Genomic DNA, 18,600 nt, shown 5'->3' with positions numbered 1-18,600 from the left:
GCCTCTGGGGTTGCGGGGAGGCGGGGCTGGGGGCCGCGGTCGCCGACCACGCCCCACCAGCTGCCCGCCGACCTCGGCGGCGGAGCCGGACAATGCGCGCCGCTCCTATTGGCCGCGGTACGCCTCCAACCCGGCGGCTCTGGCCCGCGCGGCCAATCCGCGCATTGAAATGCAAATGAGATGCTATAAAAGGGGCGGGGCCGCGGCTGGCGGAAGACGCGGAGAAGCAAGGGCTGCGGCTGCCTCAGCGGAACGCTGCGAGGGGCGTGGGCGCTCGCCGGGCTCGCCGCGCTCTGGGCGGTGCGGGCCATGGCTAAGGCCCTGGCCCCCGGCCGGGACCGTCCGAGCCGGGAGAATGAGGACGGCTGGGAGACCCGGGGGGACCGCAAGGTGCGGGCCGGGGCCTCAGGGGGGCAGGGGAGCAGGGGGGCGGGCGGGCGGGCGGGAGGCCCGGGACCGGGGCTCAGCCGCCCGCTTCCCGCAGGCCCGGAAGCCCCTGGTGGAGAAGAAGCGGCGCGCGCGGATCAACGAGAGCCTCCAGGAGCTGCGACTGCTGCTGGCGGGCGCCGAGGTGAGGCGGGCAGGCGCCCGGGGACCGCTGGGCGGGAGAGCGGGGTTCGCGGCGCGGCCTGGCCTCACCGACCCCCCACACGCCCCCCGGCTCTCCCGCTGGCGCAGGTGCAGGCCAAGCTGGAGAACGCCGAGGTGCTGGAGCTGACCGTGCGTCGTGTGCAGGGCACGCTGCGGGGCCGTGCGCGCGGTGAGTGGCGGTGGGGCGCGCGGGCGGGGCGCTGGGCGCCTTCGCCCAGCCCGCCCGCCCGGGTCGCGGACTGGGGACCTCCCCTCCCGGCGCCCCTGTACTGTCGGCGGAGAGGGCGACCTCCGGGTCCCCTGGGTGAGCCCTGTCCCCGCGGGCTGGGCGGGCCTGGCCACCGCAGTGGTAGCTGACTGGACCGGGCGCCGCTCTCTCTCTCCCACTCCTGGGTGCAGAGCGCGAGCAGCTGCAGGCGGAAGCAAGCGAGCGCTTCGCGGCTGGCTACATCCAGTGCATGCACGAGGTGCACACGTTCGTGTCCACGTGCCAGGCCATCGATGCCACTGTCGCCGCAGAACTCCTGAACCACCTGCTTGAATCCATGCCTCTGCGCGAGGGCAGCAGCTTCCGGGATCTGCTGGGGGACGCCCTGGCAGGGCCTCCGGGAGCCCCTGGGCGCAGTGGCTGGCCCACGGGAGGAGGGATCCTGGGATCCCCTATGCCCAGTTCCCCAGGCCCCGGGGACGACCTGTGCTCCGACCTGGAGGAGGCCCCCGAGGCTGAACTGACCAGAGCTCCTGCTGAAGGGCCAGAGTTGGTGCCAGCAACCCTGGGCAGCTTCACCGCTGCCCGCACAACCCATAGCGTCTGGAGGCCTTGGTGACTAACACCACCCCGGCTTTTGCAAGGGTGGGTGTGGCCTTCCCTTGCTCTGTTCCCTCCTCCCTGCGGTCCACAGGCGGTGGGGCTGGGCCCCCCGCTGGCTCCCAAGTCTGTGGGCTCTCTTCCTTCAGTGGCTGGGACGCAGGGCAGTCCGGGTGACCAGCCCTAGCCCTGTTTCTTAAGAAAGTATTTCTTATGGACCCCACAGCCCCCCAGGAGTGGGTGGAGGGCGGGAGCTGCAGGCAGGAGGAGGAATCTCACCGAACTACTAGGGTTCTCCAGGATTTCACTGTCCCAGCCTTCTCAGGTACTGTGTGGATCTGGGGGCAAAGGTGAACGGAATTGTGCTGAAGCCCTTCTTGGTGCTGGGCACTGGTGACGGGACAGAGGGACACCTCAGACCCTGACAGCCCTGGCCTGAGTGGAAGCTTGAACTTGCCACTTGAGTCAGGAACAGGGGAGGCAGAGGCTTTCTGTGGCATTTCCTCCACCTGCCAGAGAGAAGCAGAGCTCCCTGGACCACTTGAGTTTGTGTATTGGGTTACCATCAAATGTTCCAGTTTTATGAAATAAAGCATTTTGGAGAGTTAGTTACCCTTTTGGAGTAAGACTGAATGATGTGATCTCCTTGATGGGTCTAATGGGTAGATACTAAACTAGGGAGGGGTGTTTTTCTTATACTTGATGCTGGCAAATGGTTCTAAAATCTCCTACCCTTTGTCAGCACCATGACAAGCACAGTGGTGGTGGAGAGCAGACACCTGTGGCATGTCTCACGGTGGACAGCGCTCCCACCTCCCTGGGAACTGTGTGCATCCTGTACAGGGACACCATTGTCATGGGTTTTGTCTCCAGAGTAATGAAGTAGCAGGGGAACAGCCTGTCCCCCACCATTCTCCCGTTCAGGAGCTTCTAGGAATAAAATAAATGCCTACTTCCTAGCCATGTGGTTTGGAAGTTTCCTTCAAAGACCTGTTTTAGGATCCATGAGTGTGATGCAGATGGAAGTCTACTTATGTGAGGTGGTCACTCTTCCTGACAAGAGGGATCTTCCCCCAGTACCAGTGAGTTCAGGGACATAGAGACCCGCCCCATTCATGGTTTGAAATGAAATTGTCATGGTTCTACTCAGCTTGGACTAGAGGTCAAAGTGGGCCCAAGAGGTCAGAACCTTGAGAGGAGGGGGATGGGATGGGCAGCAAGAGTGGAGGGAAGTTCCCTCCTGGGGTGGGCCAGGAACCGCAGACAGCATGGGTCAGCTGACAGCAGCCACTGCCAGAGAGAGCCCAGCCTGGTCACTCCTGCTCCAGGACCCCAAAGCAGCTTGGGTTGCCAATCCCAGACCAGGGCTATGATGTGACAACTCAGGATTGACACCTGGGTCTCCTCTCTGGTTGGGCACCTTTGCTTCAAGAACATCTTTTCCGGCAACCCTTTGACAACACCCCCCCAACCACCACTACCACGAGTCCTGGCCACCAGGGGTGTTTCACCTTGGCTTCTCTGTGGTTCAGTCTCAGACCTCAGCCACTAGGCTATAACCAGATGCAACTTATTTTTAGCAACTGGGGAGAGGTTGGGATGGGCTGAGGGAGGCAGCTCCATACAGTGGGGTTCAAGAGGGATTGGAAATGTTTTTCCTGGGGTGCTTTTAGCTGCCCCAGACAGACTGATGTAGGGTGTATCCACAAGGACACAGATGGAGCATAAGTGCCCATGCAAGACATCTGTTGCCTGTGGCTTGAGCAGCACCCAAAGGCAACTCTGATGCCTTCTGATGCCATTTGGGGGAGGGGACATCCTCCAGGAACTGTTCTGAAGCATCAATGCCTTCCTCTCATGCCCACACTTGTCACATTCTCCCAGAGACCCTGGAAGAGGGCCAAGGGGACCCAGGACTTGGGATGCAAGGTGCAGGAGGCTGACCTGGGGGGAAAGATGTCACTGGGACCAGGACCCTCCTGAGGTCAGAAGCCAGAGCTCTGGTCCTGCGCCCCCCCACCCCCACCTATGACTGAGTCAGCTCCTACTGTGAGCCTCAAGAGCAGCCTCTTTTCTCAGACACATAAGTGCTTCCCAGAGCAGTGACCACTATCACCCTCTATGGGCTGACAGCCCCTCTCGCCTCTTTGCAACCTAGGCCACCCTAGACCATTCCTTCTGAAACTCTTTGCAAATTTCCCACTCTGTCAGACAACTATTTCCTACCGCCTCCTCTCTCTGAAACCCCCAACTCTCCCTCACAGGCCTTGCTCTTGACTTTGGTAGCCTTGCTTCGTCCTTCCCTGAGATGTGCCTCCTTCCCGCTTCGGGCCCCTGGTCCACTGTATTAGTCTTCTGTGGTTACCATATGTTGCCACAAACTTGGTGGCTGGAAATAACACTAACCAATCATCTTGCATTTCCGTAGGTTAGAAGTCTGACACAGGATTTACAAGGCTAAAGGAGAGCCTAGTGCTTTCAGGACAGCTACACTCCCTCCTGGAGGCTTGAGAGTGAATCTATTTCCTTTCCTTTCCCTGTTTCCAAGGCCACCCATATCCTTTGGCAGGTGGCCCCCTTCCTCCACCTTTAAAGCCAGCAACAATGCATCTGTTGCACCCTCCTTCCATAGTCACGTCTCCTTCTGACCCCGGTGCCTCCCTCTTCCTTCTACTTTTGAGGACCCTCATAATGATACTGGGCCCACTGGGATAACCCAGGATAATCTCCTTATTTCCAGGTCCTTAGTCCTCAATCAGATTTGCAAAACCTCTCTTGTCCAGAACACTCACAGGTTCTGGGAATGACGATGTGGACACCTTTGGGGGACCGTTATTCTGCCAAGCATACCCATGTGGGCCTCTGCCCGGGCATCCTGCCTCCCATCGTGGTGCAGTATGGTGTGGGTTTTCCATGCAGGCATTGGACTTGGTCCCCTCTAACCTCTCAGTGACTTTGCTGCATCACTAATCTCCCCTCCCTCTGCATCATTTTTTTTTAAGATTTTATTTATTTATTTGAGAGATCATAAGAGAGATCACAAGTAGGCAGAGGCAGGCAGAGAGAGGAGGGGGGAAGCAGGCTCCCCGCTGAGCAGAGAGTCCAATGTGGGGCTCAGTCCCAGGACCCTGAGATCGCGACCTGAGCCAAAGGCAGAGGCTTAACCCACTGAGCCCCCCGAGCATCGCCCCCTGCACCATTCTACAAAGAAGCTGAAACATCTCCATCTAAAGAAAGAGGACACAAAACTTCCCTAGACTTGCTATACCCCATTAGCCTCTGCTTCATTGCTCTGTTCCAAAGCAACATTCCTCATGAGCACAGTTTACACTACCTGTCTCCATTTGCACACCTCTTGCCCCCCTTCACACCTCTCCAGTCAAGCCATTGTTCCCTCCCCTCCACTGACCCCGCCCTGGTAAAGATCTCCAGGGGCTGCCATGTTTCGAAGTCCAGCTGGCCTGTCTTAAGTTTCTGGCTTACCCTTCTTCCAGTAAAGCACTCCTCATAAGTTATCACTCCCTCCTTCCTGAAACTCTCTCTTCTCTTGACGTCAAAAACACCCAGTATCCTGGGTTGTCACAGGCCATCCCCAATCTCCTTTGCTAGATGCTCCTCTCCTAGATGCACACTTGAGACTCTATGTCCTTCCCCATGATCCCTGTCCAGACTCCACCTGGTCCATTTGGTTTGTCCCATCATGTGCCCTTGATCCAAAGCCCCTCTCTGTCTTAGGGGAGTCCTCCTGTCTGCTTAGAATCTATACTCTGACATCTGCTGGCATCACAAACCACAGCCCAAGCGCCACAGACTCACCCTTCCCATGCACTGTCACTGCCCACTCACTGCCCATTCATGGCTCCCCACTGATTAGACAAAAAAATCTATAGAAGCTACACTCTCTCTTTGTCTGCCATCTCACCTCCGGTCAATGCAGTGCATGAGCTATACTTTTCTTTTTTAAAAAAAAGATTTGTGTATTTATTTGAGAGAGCACAAGTGGGAGGGGCAGAGGAAGAGGGAAAGTCCCAAGCTGACTCTCCACTGAGAGTTCCACAAAGGGATTGATCTGACCATCTGAGATCACAACATGAGATCACGACCTGAGCCTAAACCAACAGTCCGGCACCCAACAGACAGCGCCTCCCAGGCTCCTCCCAGGCACCCCATGAGCTCTACTTCTAAATCCAGTCTCCAGTTGTCACCTTTGCACTGACAGAGTGCTGGGATCCTCATCTCATCTTGAACCTGGACTTGGACAGCAGGGCTAAGTCGCCTCCACTTCCTGGTGGGGCTCCTGGCCGCGGCCTTCAAGGCTCTACCAGAGCCAGCCCGGCCGCCTCCGATAGTTCTGTAATGGGCGCGGGCCTTGGCGAGCGACCTGGTTTGGAGATCCGGCCGGTGTCGCTCAGTGCCATTCCTGGTCGGCCCGGAACCGGCGCTGGGGAAGCCGGAGGGATTTGGGGACAAGGGAGCGGAGCTTCAGCGGTTTTCGGCTGGACTCCCGTGGCTTCCAGCTCGCGGAGCTGCTAGAAGGCTGCTTGGGGACAAGCTGGTGACAGTCCGAAGGCTTTCTGCGTTCCGGGGGGTGGGGGTGGAGGGAGAGGGGTGTGCCCCCCAGACACTAGCCACGCCCTCGCCCCACCCCGTCCGAGGCGAACCGCGGAGCCTCCTGGGAGATGTAGTTCTTCTACCACTTCCCTTCCGCGAGGCCGTTTCAGGGGAGCCGGGACCGCGACTCCCAGAGGCCTCCCGGTCCGGAGGCCACGCCCCCTGCCGCGAGAGCCCAGAGCCGGGTCCTCAGCCGGACGGCGTCCAGCTGCCGCAGTGAGGCTCTTGCTGTAGGTAAGGGACTTTGCGGCCGGCCGAGGCTGGGCTGCGGTCTCTCCAGCAGCCCTGCGACCGGGAGAGGAAGAGAGGAAGGTGTCTCGTGGCTCGAGCCGCGCATCCGCGAGAGGGCGCGCAGGCAAGGGCACCCTGGCCGGTCTCCGCGCAGACAGCCTCCCGGGGTCTCGGGAGGGCAGGAGTATTGACCGCGCAGCCAAAGCCACCAGCGGCAGGTGCCGAGGATGGCGGGGGTCGTCTCAGGCTGCGGAACCGAGGCGGGCTTGTAGGTGGAGCACGAGCCTTGCGGACGGGGCCCGAGACTAAGCCCCGAGCTCTGCGCGGTGTTCACTCTCCACCTGCGCCGAGCACCTGCTGCGTCGAGCAGCTCCGCCCCTCCCCTGCGGCCGAGACAGACTGACCGTCGTGGAATTTTCATTCCCAGAAGATGGCCCAGAGCCCGCAGAGAGCCACAGGCCATCGCAAACCGCCCAGAGGTCGACAGAGGCATCGTTTTGATAGCAGCCAGGGAAGCCCATAGTTTATCAGATTATTCTTGTCGGTCCTTGGGTTTAGGTGGATCTAGAAGAAGAAGGGATCAGGTTTTAAACTGGGGACCCAGGGGCCTACCAGCTTCTCGTGGGAGCGCCCAGGCATCTTACTCTGGCTAGAACTGTTCTGCTTTGTGGTTACCTCGACCATCAGAGGATGACATTTGGGGTCCTCTCCTCTTACCCCTCCAGATCCTGCCCTCCCTTAAGCTCAAAAATCTAGTATGTGCCCGACATCTCAGTCAACAACCATACAGTGGACCTTGTCACCCCTCACAGTTAGGCTAGCTCCCAACCTGTGCTTGCCTTCTGTCTTATCCACTCTCCCGAGAAATTTGTCAGACCTCATTGAGATCTCTTAGTCTTCTCCCCATATTTCTTTCACAGTCATGCTTCTTGAAAATTACTTCTGTTCTCATTTTCTGCATATGTTCACCTGTTCACTCATCATAAAATTTCACTCTGGCCCACATTTCTGTTCACTCTACTGAAAACTTCTGGAAGTCTCCGATGGAGTCCTTATTGCCAAGCAGACTCTCCAGATTTCTTCTTACATAAATATTGCAGTATTTGGCACCATTGGTAACCTCATGCTTCTTAACAGCCTGTTCTTGGTCTAGTCATCCTGCTTCCTCTTCAACCGTTCCTTCTCAGAACCTCAACAGGGCTCTTCTCTGACCTTGCTTTATTGCTGTCCCGTGTTTCCTTCCTTAGTCCTCTTGCCTCTAGACAACAGTCTGTATGATATCCATGGCTTTCCCTCCTGTGTCACTGACTCCAAACTGACTTCCAGCCCAGCTGGGCTCTCTGGAGCTCTAGGGGCATTTATCCAGCTGCCCGGAGTTATTGGCTTGTACGTCTCCCCCAGGTTCTTCAAACTGAGCAAATTCCATGTGAACCCAGCTCTTCTGTAGGACCCACACCTCCTGTTGTGTTCTGGATCCCTGAGAGCAACATGGCCATCCTCAGCCACCCAGGACGGATGCCTGACAGTCAAGGAGACACCTCCTTGTCCTTCAGCTGCACCTTGTGAGCAACATCCAGTAACTGTCAGTGCTGTCTCTTTAGTCACATAATGAATGAATGAGTTGGCATCTTCTTTCTTGTCCCTCTCCCTTGGTCCCTGCTACCACGTTCTTAAGGTCAGGTTCTCAATCCCCAGCTGGAAGATGGCAGTGATCCCTAGGAAAACTACACCTACTGTTACCTCCTGAACTGCAGTCCTTCAGAAGCCCAACACTGTACAGATGAGCAGAGCTCAGGAGCCCCACAATGGCCTGGGCTCCACTCAGACCTTCAGAGCTCCACCTCTGAGCACCTCTCCCCTGTTACCGTTCATGTCTCCATCTGCTTGCCAGGTGTGTGGCTGCTGCAAGTACGTGCACACACAGACACACACACACACACACACACACACACACACACACACACACCACCCCTGCTGCTCTTCTCTGCAGTTGCCTTCAAGGCTTCAGGGTTGGGAAGGATTTCCTGGTCACCCAGTTTTAGGCAGTTTTCAAGTTTCTCTCTTTCGTTTTCCTGATGGCATAGTTCAGACAATGTTTGTTTATTCTCTCACGGCATTTCCTGGATGCCTACTCTTTGTCAGGCATGATTCCAGTTGCTGGAGATAAAGTGTCTTCTCAAGGTCACACTGTTAGCAGGGAACCAGACAAAACACAGATGATGTGGCCGGCAGCGTTTCTGTGCCAAGAAGAAAATAGAGTAGGGCAAGAGGACAGGGGGGAATGGCGTGGAAGCAGGGTGCAGGTGTGGTAGGTTGGTTAGAGACAATGTGTCTGGTAGGCTTTATTCGAGCAGAGAAATGATGATGTGGAGGAAGAAGCAAGCAGCTCACCCAGGAAGGGATATACCCCGGGGAATAAATAGCAAATGAGGCGGGTTCTGGGGCCTGGGCAGCTGAGTCCGCATAGTCTCCTCACAATCATTGTGTGTCTGCATCTCTTTCCTTGAGGACAGCAGTGTCATCCATTCATTGACACCAGGTGCCAGGGCCCTCAGGGTACGTGGTCTTATCCATTCCTCAGGTGTCACAATGACCCCTGAGGGAGGACCTGAAGCTCAGATAGGTTCAGTAACTTTTCTTAAACTAGATGTTTGGTGTTTTTTTTTTTTTAAAGATTTTATTTATTTATTTGACAAATAGAGATCACAAGCAGGCAGAGAGAAAGAGAGAGAGAGAGAGGAGGAAGCAGGCTCCCTGCTGAGTAGAGAGCTCAATGTGGGGCTTGATCCCAGAACCCCGGGATCATGACCTGAGCCGAAGGCAGAGACTTTAACTCACTGAGCCACCCAGGCGCCCCTCTTAAACTAGATTTTAATTTAAAAAGCCAGATACACTCCCAGGAAAAGTCAAGCATTATGGAAGGCTGGCCATGGAAAACCTGGGTCTTGCTCTGTCTTCTCACCCCATCCCTTCGTCCCCCTCTCCAGGAATCTCCACAGTTAACCACTTCCTGGGTGGCCTTTTTGATGCTTTCCATGCATCTCAAGCGTAGATATCTAGGATAAATTTATTTTTCTGCAAATGGGACCATTCTGTATGTACTATTCTGCAACTTTTTGAACCCAATGGGACCATTGATTCAGCAGTGGGGCCTGTGCACCTGCGATGTGCCATGCTCTTTCCTCAGCACCAGGGACACCGTGGTAAGGAGGACAAGCCCCTCCCTCGTGGGGCCCACCTGACCCATCACGTTGCTGCCCACAGAGGCTCCCCATGCATGATGGCCTCACCCAGGGTGTAGAGAGGGTTTCCACACTTTTCCAAGACCAATACTCAGTGAACAGCCTGTGTAGTTTGCAGCATGTGCCATACATTTCTAGAATTAAGATGGCATGTCATTGAAAACGTGTACGTGTCCAATTGCTGCCCTGAAAGCCTGTTTCGCCTTACACTCCCACCTTCGGTGGAGGAGGGGGCCATTTCCTGCACTCTCATTAATAGTAGACGTCCCTATTTCACCAGTTTACAACTGTGAAGAAAAGTTTTTTTAAGGGAAGGATATTGAATTTTGTGGGAGCAAAACATGCATGGGTCTTGGTTAGAATTCCCCCTTTGTCTCTACTTTGTTTTCTTCTTCTTGCTTTGCTCCCCTCGTCTCTGCCCTCCCCCATTGCACCTGTCCTCTGCTGGGCCCTGAACTGACCTCCCTGGCACAGGCTGGGTGGGGGCGGGCAGGGAGCATGCACAACTATAGAGAGGCTGAGAACACATCCTGGGGGACAGCCTGTGCCCTTGTAAGCAGGAATAGTTCCAGAAGGAAGTCCCACTGCCCAGAGCAGCAGGGCCTCTGTGTTAAGGACAATGTAATTTCAGGGGATACAGATATTTCCTGATTATTAATGTATAAGAAACAATAAAGAGAAGAAGAACAATAAATAGGGTTGGAGTGTGGAGGAAAATGTGACATGATCTTCTACCGGCAGGATCCTGAAGGAAGGCTTCCTAGAGGAGGTGGCATGTGAGCCCTGTAGGACAGGCAAGTTCTTGACAGGGGGAGGTAGGAGGTTAAGCAGAGGAGGACAAATTACCTTTAGACCCCAGAGGTCACCATGATCCTGAATTTGATTTGAGAATTTCCTGTGACCATCTCTGGTCCCTGAAATGACACTGGAGGGTTGAGAAGGGAGAAGGGGGAGGAGGGCAGGAACCAGGAAGTTGAAGCACATGGGCCTCCCCTGGGAGGGTATCCTGGAGAGGGAGTGCTCCTGCTGGGGTTTCATTCTGCTTCTCCCCTCTTCTCTACGCTGGCCTCATGCCCATGTGAGCTCCCTCTCCAGCAGCTTCCCAGGGAGAAGCTTCCTGGCGGTCAGTGGGGACCGGGATGGTCAGCGGCCCTGCAGTCCAGCCATGCTGCTCACCCTTCCTGAGCTCTAGGGGCCAGAGCCCGAGCAGGGAGGGTAGGCCGAGCCAGGGGTAGCAGGAGCCGGACAGGGACTCTGTACCCTATAGAAGGAAAACCACAGAAGTGGACGAGCAGAGAGTTACCTGTTGCCATGTAACAAGTCACCCCACAGGTCAGCAGCCTAAAACCAGCACATGCTACGCCCTGGCGTCCAGGCGTCAGGAACTAGGTGCGGCTTCATCTGGGTCTTCCACCTTCGGGTATGTCCAAGGCCACCGTCGGGGTGTCAGCCGGGACCGTGGCCTTGTCAGAGGCTCCACACAGACCAGGTCCACACACAGGCTTCCTCCATGGTGGGTGGCAGGGTTCAGCTCCTCCTGGGCTGTCCCACCGAGGGCCTCGTCCTGTCCTGCTTTCTGGCTGGAGGCCTCCCTCAGCTCTCCATGCCCGGCAGGCAGCAGGCCACTTCCCTCTGGGGGCAGCCAGAGAGGGTGGATGAGGAGAAGGCAACATTTTCTGTAGCCTCATTTCAGGAATGGCATCTGTCTGTCAGGAGCAGCCTGTACCCCAGGGGAGGGGATCACACAGGACATGGGGACCTGGAGAGTGGGGTCATCAAGGGCCACAACCTACCACCCACCGCTCTGTCTCTCCTCCTCCAGCGGCCCCTGGGCCTCCAGACATCGCAATACTAGGTCACTTCCAGAGTGGAGAGGATCACCCTCGGCACTATGAACCCGCCTTAGAAAACACAGACCAGGGGATCGTGGTACATCGTTTTCATGGACATGGCTCAGCCATTCCTAAAGGCGGAACTGCTTTTGTGAGCGGCGCTCACCAAACGGGACTCACTCTGCAGGGACGAGGTCAGGTGTGACCGCTAACAGTTCAGAGGAGTCTCACCAACATGGTGCTGAGCGAAAGAGGCAGCATTGGAAGAGCACATACTGTATGATTTCATTTAAGTGACGTTCAAACCTGGGAAACGTGAATCTGGAGCATAGTGTTGACCCTGGGGGGCTGGTGACAGGAAGTGGCTTCTGGGATGCATGAAATATGCTGCTTTGTGATCTGGGCCCTAGTTAGTGGAAGTATGTCCTTTGTGAAAGTTCATCAAGCTGTACACTTAGGATTTGTGTACTTGCTTGTAAATATGGCTTTATTTCAATAAAAGAAGTTTACTTAAAAAAATCAAAGAAATCAATCATTACAAGCTGCAGAAAATTTTATACCCCATGGAAATAAAGTAGTAAAAATATTTTTTATAAAAAAAGTGAATAATATTTTTCACTGTCTTATGTGAATAAAGTATAAAAGCTTCCTAGTAAATTTACTTCCCTGGTTAAAAATTCTCAGAAAATGTTAGGGCAAATCTCATTTGTGAAAAGTCAAATATATTCATAAATAAGATATGGATTGCTTACCTCAGCGTCTGAGATGGGGCCCAGAAAAGCCTTTTGAGGAAGTGACCTTTGAGCTGACTTTGGGGGCTGATCAGCCACTTCCAGAGTGGGAGGAAGTTGTTCTAATCAAAGGGAATGGCAAGGACCCAGGCTTGAGTTCCAACAAGCCTGCTGTGTCCTGGATAAAGAAAGGAGCCCAGAGGCAGCGCCACAGTCAAGGGATGGAACTCATGAGGGTGGAGGAGAGAGGTGGGGAGCTGATGGAGGGCCCCATAAGCATAGCAGGGACTCTGGATTCATTCCAAGCAAATGGGAAGCAATTGAGAGACTTAAAGCAGGGCAGGCAATAGGCCAAGCTATGTTTAAAATGATCTCTTTCCCTTTGTGGAAAATCAGCTGTAGGAGGGCAAGAGTCTAACAGGGAGGAGGCAGTCTCATTTGTCTAGAAATGTCGACATGCCTCAGAAATATGGGGGTTCAGTTCCAGAACACTACAATAAGTCCAATATTGTGGTAAAGTGAGTCAACTGAACTTACTGGTTTACAGTGCATTTAAAAGTTATGTTTACAAGGCACTGCAGTCTGTCAGATGGGCAATAGTAGTATGTCTAAAAAATATACATACTTGAAATGTGTTTTCCTGCTAAAAAATGCTACCCGTCATCTGAGCTCTCAGTGAGTTGTAGTCCTTTTGCTGGAGGAGGGGCTCACCATGATGTCCGTGGTTGCTGATGGATCAGGGTGGTGGCTGCTGATGGCTGGGGTGTCTGTGGCAGGTTGCTAAAGTAAGACAATGATTTGCCCGTCGATTGACTTCCTTTCTCAATTTCTCTGTTGAATGTGATGCTGTTTGATGGCATTTCACCCCCAGGAGAACTTCCTGCTGCTGCTTTAATGCCTAAACGAACATCATATCCTAAACCCTCTGGTGTCTCTTCAACGGTCTTCATGGCATCGTCACCAGGACTAGATTCTGACTCGGGAAACCACTTTCTTTGCTCGGCCCCAGGAAGCGACGCCTCCTCCCTCAGGTTCAACCACAAGATTGTCGCGATTCAGTCCCATCTGCAGGATCCACTTGGAATTCCAGTTCTGCTATTTGCAGCCCCTCTGCAGTGATGTCCTCCACAGAAGACTTGAACCCTCCATGTCATCCACCAGGGCTGGAATCGTCCAGACTCTTATTAATGTTGCTATTTTGACCTCTTCTCATGAGTCACAACTGTTCTTAATGGTTTCTAGGATGGTGGATTCTTTCCAGATGGTTTTCAGTTTACTTTACCCAGATCCATTGGAGGAATCACTTTGACAGCTGAGCCTTGTGAAATGTACTTCTTAAATAATAAGACTTGAAAGTCAAAATGACTCCTTGAATCCACGGGCTGCAGGAGGGATGTTGTGTCGGCAGGCGTGAAAACAACACTCATCTCGTCCATCTCCATCAGAGCTCTTCCATGACCCAGGACAGGGTCAGTGAGCAGTCGTATTTTGAAAGGAGTCTTTTTTTTTTTTTTTAATGAGTGGTAGGTCTCAACAGTGGGCTTAAAATATTCAGCAAATGATGTTGTACACAGATGTGCTTTCATATTTATAGATCACAAGCAGACTAGATTTCCCTTAATTGTGAAGGCCCCTAGGATTTTCAGAATTTTGGATGAGCACCAGCTTGAACTTAAAGTCAGCAGCCGCGTGAGCCCCTCATGAGAGAGGCAGCCTGTCCCTTGAAGCTTTGAAGCCAAGCACTGACCTCTCTCTTGCTGCCAAAGTCCTAGATAACTTCTTCTTCCACCATAAGGCTGCTCCGTCTATGGAGGAAATCTGTCGTTTAGTGTAGCTATGTTCACTCCTCATCTCACTAGGTCTGGACAACCTGCTGCTTCACCTTGCACTGGTATATTATGGAGACTGACTTCTTTCCTTAAACCTCCTGCACCAGCCTCTGCCAGCTTCTGGCTTCTCTCCTGCAGCTCCGCCTCCTCTCTCAGCCTTCACAGAATGGAAGAGAATCGGGGCCTTGCTCTGGGTGGGACTTCGGCTTGAGGAAGTGTGGATCTTCTATCCGGACCAGGAAAACTGTCTCCACATCAGCAATAAGGCTGTTTTGCTTTCTTCTCATCGTGTGTTCACTGAAGTGGCCCTTTTAATTTCCCCAAGAACTCATCTTTTGCATTCACAACCATTTGGTACAAAAGGCCTAGCCAGTTTCGAAGAGCCTTCCTCATTGTCATCATTTCTAGCTATTGATCGAAAGTGACAGACTCGTGACTCTTCCTTTCACTTGCTCACTTAGAGGCCATTGTAGTGTTATTAACTGACCTAATTTCCATACTGTTGTGTCTCAGGGAACACGTAGCCCCAGGAGAGGGAGAAAGATGAGAATGGCTGGTGGGTGGAGCAGTCAGGACACACACGACATTGATTGGTTGTCTGTTGTCTTATGTGGGCGCCGTTTGTGGGGTCCCAAGACAATTACAGTAGTAACATCAAAGATCACTGATCACAGATCACCATAACGAATATAATGAACAAGTTTGAAATATTACAAGAATTACCAAAATGCGACACAGAGACCCAAAGTGAGCAAATGCTATTGGAAAAATGGCGCCAATAGACTTGTTCGACACTGGATTGCCACAAACCTTCCATTTGTAACAACTGCAGTGTCTGTGAAGCCCAGTGTCTGTAGAGCCAAGTACAGTAAAATGAGGTCTGCCTGTAATGGGGCTTGCTCTGGGATCACAGTGACAGAAATGGGATGTGGAAGAGTTTTGGAAGTAGAACAGGCAAGATCTATTCCTGAATTGTATGTATGGGATGAAGGAAGGTAGGAATCAAGGCTGATGCCCAAGTTTTGGCAAGGAGCCATTGGGTAAATGATGATCTGACAAAGATGAGGTTGAACAGGTTTTGGGGAGAGGACAGGAGTTGTATTTGGCATATACTATAAATGGCATAATTTGAGATGCCTACTGGATATCCAAGTGGGGATGCCAAGAAGGTAGGTGGGGATATATGTAGGTACAGTTCTGAGAGGAGGTCAAGACCAGAGTTATGTACAGATGTGTCATCAGAATGCAGGTGTATTTAAAGCCAGAGAACTAAAAAAGATGATTTTGTTAGCAAATAAATTAAAGACAAAAGAGGGTCTAGGACCAAACCCTGGGGGCGTCAGTGTTTAGTTAAAGGGAAGCCAATCCAATGAAAAGGGGGCTCAGAGTGGGCCACATTTCCCTTCCAATGTGAGGTGGGTGGGACTCCAGGATCTAAGGATTACAACCCCCAGAGGGTTTCTTTCGGCCATGACAGTAGCTGGCTCTATCATTCCAGGAAATGGCTACAGATTGCGATCAGAGGGTCAAGTAGAGCATGAATCCATCCATTGCCTTTCAGGACACTGAAATTTTTCTAACCATGAAAGGGTCTATGGCTCTCCCACTGAGTTAAACTCACCCGTTTAGCATTTAGGAACCCTTGTGAAATGACCCTAAGTTAGGTTGGGACCTTAAGTCCTACCCACCTACCCGACCCCTCTCCATCCATTACAGAGATGTGGCGGCCCCACATGCATGCCATTGTGTACTGCCCTCTACCCAAGATGAACCTAACATTCACACCTGACTTTAAAAGCCCCAGAGAGAAGCTCTCCAGTCCAGCCCCCCTCACAGCCCTTTCACCATTGCTATGCACTCCACACATGCACTTGGATGCCTGTGTACACACGTCTCTTGTATTTTGAGGATTGTCCAGTCTTGGTCCTGTAAGAAGTTTGAGAATTACCAGTCCTGTTCCCTCCTGACTCTTCTTCCCCCAGCCTTAGGTGGTTATTGTATCAAGTGCTCATCTTTCTCACCTGAAGACATAAGGAGACCACCCCTCCACCCCCACAGACCTATCCAACAGGCTATAGTACTTTCCTCCAAAGGCTATCAAGAGATTATATCTAATTAACACATGCCAAGTGCCTAACTAGCACCTGGCCCCAAACAGGCCCCCAGTGTCCTCAGTTTTCTGCTCCTTCTTCATAATAAATATAGCAAAGTGAATTACTTCTGCACAGGGTGAAGCCTTTTCGACATTTATGCACACTTTCCCACACCAGAGTTGCAATAAAATCCTTCCCGCTGCCTGAAAAACAGTAGTCATTTTCTTTATTCTCCTCCTGCACTCCAACTGCCTGCTGCCTTGGCCCACGAACAGGATCTTATGTGTTGGGTGTTTGAGGTGTCAATATTCCACTCTGGACCACAAGCTCTTCCAGTTATTATTGTTCTGTAACAAACTACCCCCAAACTTAGCAGCTTAAGAATCATTTTTGCTTGTCATTCTGGGGGTAAGGAATTCTTGAAGGGCTCAGCTGGGCAGTCCTTGCTCGAGGTCTCTCACGAGGCCAGTCAGATGTTGGCTGGGGCAGGAGTCATCTGAGGGTTCCACTGGGATGGATATCCTTGATGACTCACCCAACAAGGCTGGCAGCCAGTGCTGGCTGTGGGCTGGGAGCTTGGCCCGCATTGCGGAGGGCTGTGCCTACACGGGGCTTCTCCAGCATGGCAGCCTCAAAGCAGCTGGACCCCTTGGTTGTGACCAACTCCCCAGCAAGTGTCTCCAAAGAAGTGGGCAGAAGCTACATGGCCTTTCATGACCTAGCCTTGGAGATCAGATAGTGGCACCTCTTTCCTTCTCTGACAGCCGAGCAGTTACAGTTCATGCAGCTTCAAGGGGAGAAGACTCAGAGCCTATCCCTAGATGGAAGGGGGCAAGATACATTTTAGAAGAGCACGAGGGGTGGGGGATACTGCCGCAGCAAATTTTGGAAAATACCGTCTGCCATGCAGGCTGCTGATAATGTCCTGGGACAACAGATATTTCCCTTGTCTCTAGACAGTTTACATTCTTAAAATCAGAAATTGGGATTTTTTTTTTAATAGCAAAATAATTTAGTTTGGGCAGTCCTGAGCAAGCTTGCAGGAGGCACCACTCTCGGTTCCAACCTTCTTGACAATCCTGAAGTAGGAAGGCTTGTGTCACCCACTCTGAGCTTCAAAAGTGGACATATTCCTTCATTTATTCATCCAACCAATATATGTGAGCACCTATTAAGCGCCAGGTGCTGGGAGTATAGTTATATGTAATACCAAGATGTGGTTCCTGACCTCCAATGGCTTACAATCTGATGGGAGATACAGCTCATGAATGAAACACTTACATAAATACCTGTAAGACTGTGACACGGACAAATCCTCTGAAGGAGAGGTGCAAAGTGGGATCATGCTTAGGGCACTCTGGAAAGGTTTTCCTGAGGAATGGAGGACTCAGCTGAAATCTGAGGAATGAAGGGACTTGGTGATGGAGGTTGTATCAGGTAGCTAGTGCTGCCTAACAAATTACTGCAAACTAAGCAGCTTAAAGCCACACCCATCTTGTCCCCCACCATTTCCACGGGTTGGGAGTCTGGGTCTTCTGCAAGGCTGCAGTCAGGTGTTGGCCAGGGCTGGGCTTTCATCTGAGGCTCAACTAGGAAGGCTTCTAAGTTGGCTTCTAAGTTCAGATGGCTGTTGGTGGCATTTGTCTCCTTGTGGGGTCTTGGGACGAAGGCCTTAGCTTCTTGCTGACTATCACCTGGAAGTCATCCTCAGTTCCTCACTGTGATTCTCTCCACAACATGGTAGCTTGCTTCTTCAGAACCAGCAAGGGAGGGAGGATCCCCAAGCAGGATGGGTGTCACAGACCTGTGTCAAAGAATCACATCCACATAATCACATGTGTCTTGACACTTTTGCTAGACTCCGTTGGCCAGAGTAAGTCATGGTGTTGGTCACACTCAAGGGAAGGGGACCACACAAGGGTTGAATCCTAGGAGATGGAGATCGTGGGGGCCACTCAGAGGCTATCTTCCATAGAAGGGTTCTGGGATAAGAGCACAGGTCTGTGTCAACCCAGGAAGAACAGACTGAAGGAGGTGGGAGCAGGAAGAGAATGGTTCCAGCTGGGACACGCTGAATTTGAGGCATTTTTGAGACATGCAAGAGGTATCGTTCTCTCATACATATTTGAACCAAAAGGCAAAAGTGCCTCAAATTCAACATGTCCCAGCTGGAATCATTCTCTCGTACTTATTTGAACCAAAAGGCAAAAGTGCCTCAAATTCAACATGTCCCAACTGGAACCATTCTCTTGTACTTATTTGAACCAAAAGGCAAAAGTGCCTCAAATTCAACATGTCCCAACTGGAACCATTCTCTTGTACTTATTTGAACCAAAAGGCAAAAGTGCTTCAAATTCAACATGTCCCAACTGGAACCATTCTCTGCTACTTACTGAACCATTCTCTGGTACTCATTTGAACTCACGATCTGGAGCTGGTATGAAATATAAATTAATTAACCCATGTTCAGATGAACAGTAATTCAAGGCCAAGTGTGGATGAAATTGTCCAGGGAGGAAGTACAGAATGAAGAAGACCCAGGATCTAGTCTTAAAGAATTCCATCCCCCGTAGCCAGGCAGAAGGTGTTGGGCCTGCGAAGGAAGCAGAGACAGAACCACCAGAGAACAGGA

At 52.3% G+C, this 18,600-nt stretch overlaps 1 protein-coding gene across 1 annotated transcript; it reads left to right on the top strand.

Moving 5' to 3' along the window:
- Positions 1 to 232: 232 nt before the first annotated feature.
- On the top strand, positions 233 to 2,011 carry HES6 (hes family bHLH transcription factor 6). Its single transcript, XM_044240901.1, has 4 exons — positions 233 to 390; positions 485 to 571; positions 679 to 760; positions 991 to 2,011. The coding sequence occupies exons 1-4, from the start codon at positions 310 to 312 to the stop codon at positions 1,416 to 1,418; spliced, it is 678 nt and encodes a 225-aa protein (XP_044096836.1). The 5' UTR covers positions 233 to 309; the 3' UTR covers positions 1,419 to 2,011.
- The last annotated feature ends 16,589 nt before the right edge of the window (positions 2,012 to 18,600 follow it).

Source organism: Neovison vison, chromosome 3, assembly GCF_020171115.1.
Source record: "Neovison vison isolate M4711 chromosome 3, ASM_NN_V1, whole genome shotgun sequence".
NCBI classification, from domain to species: domain Eukaryota; kingdom Metazoa; phylum Chordata; class Mammalia; order Carnivora; family Mustelidae; genus Neogale; species Neogale vison.
Note: the sequence above shows the minus strand (reverse complement) of the source record. Positions and strands in the feature narration are given on the sequence as shown.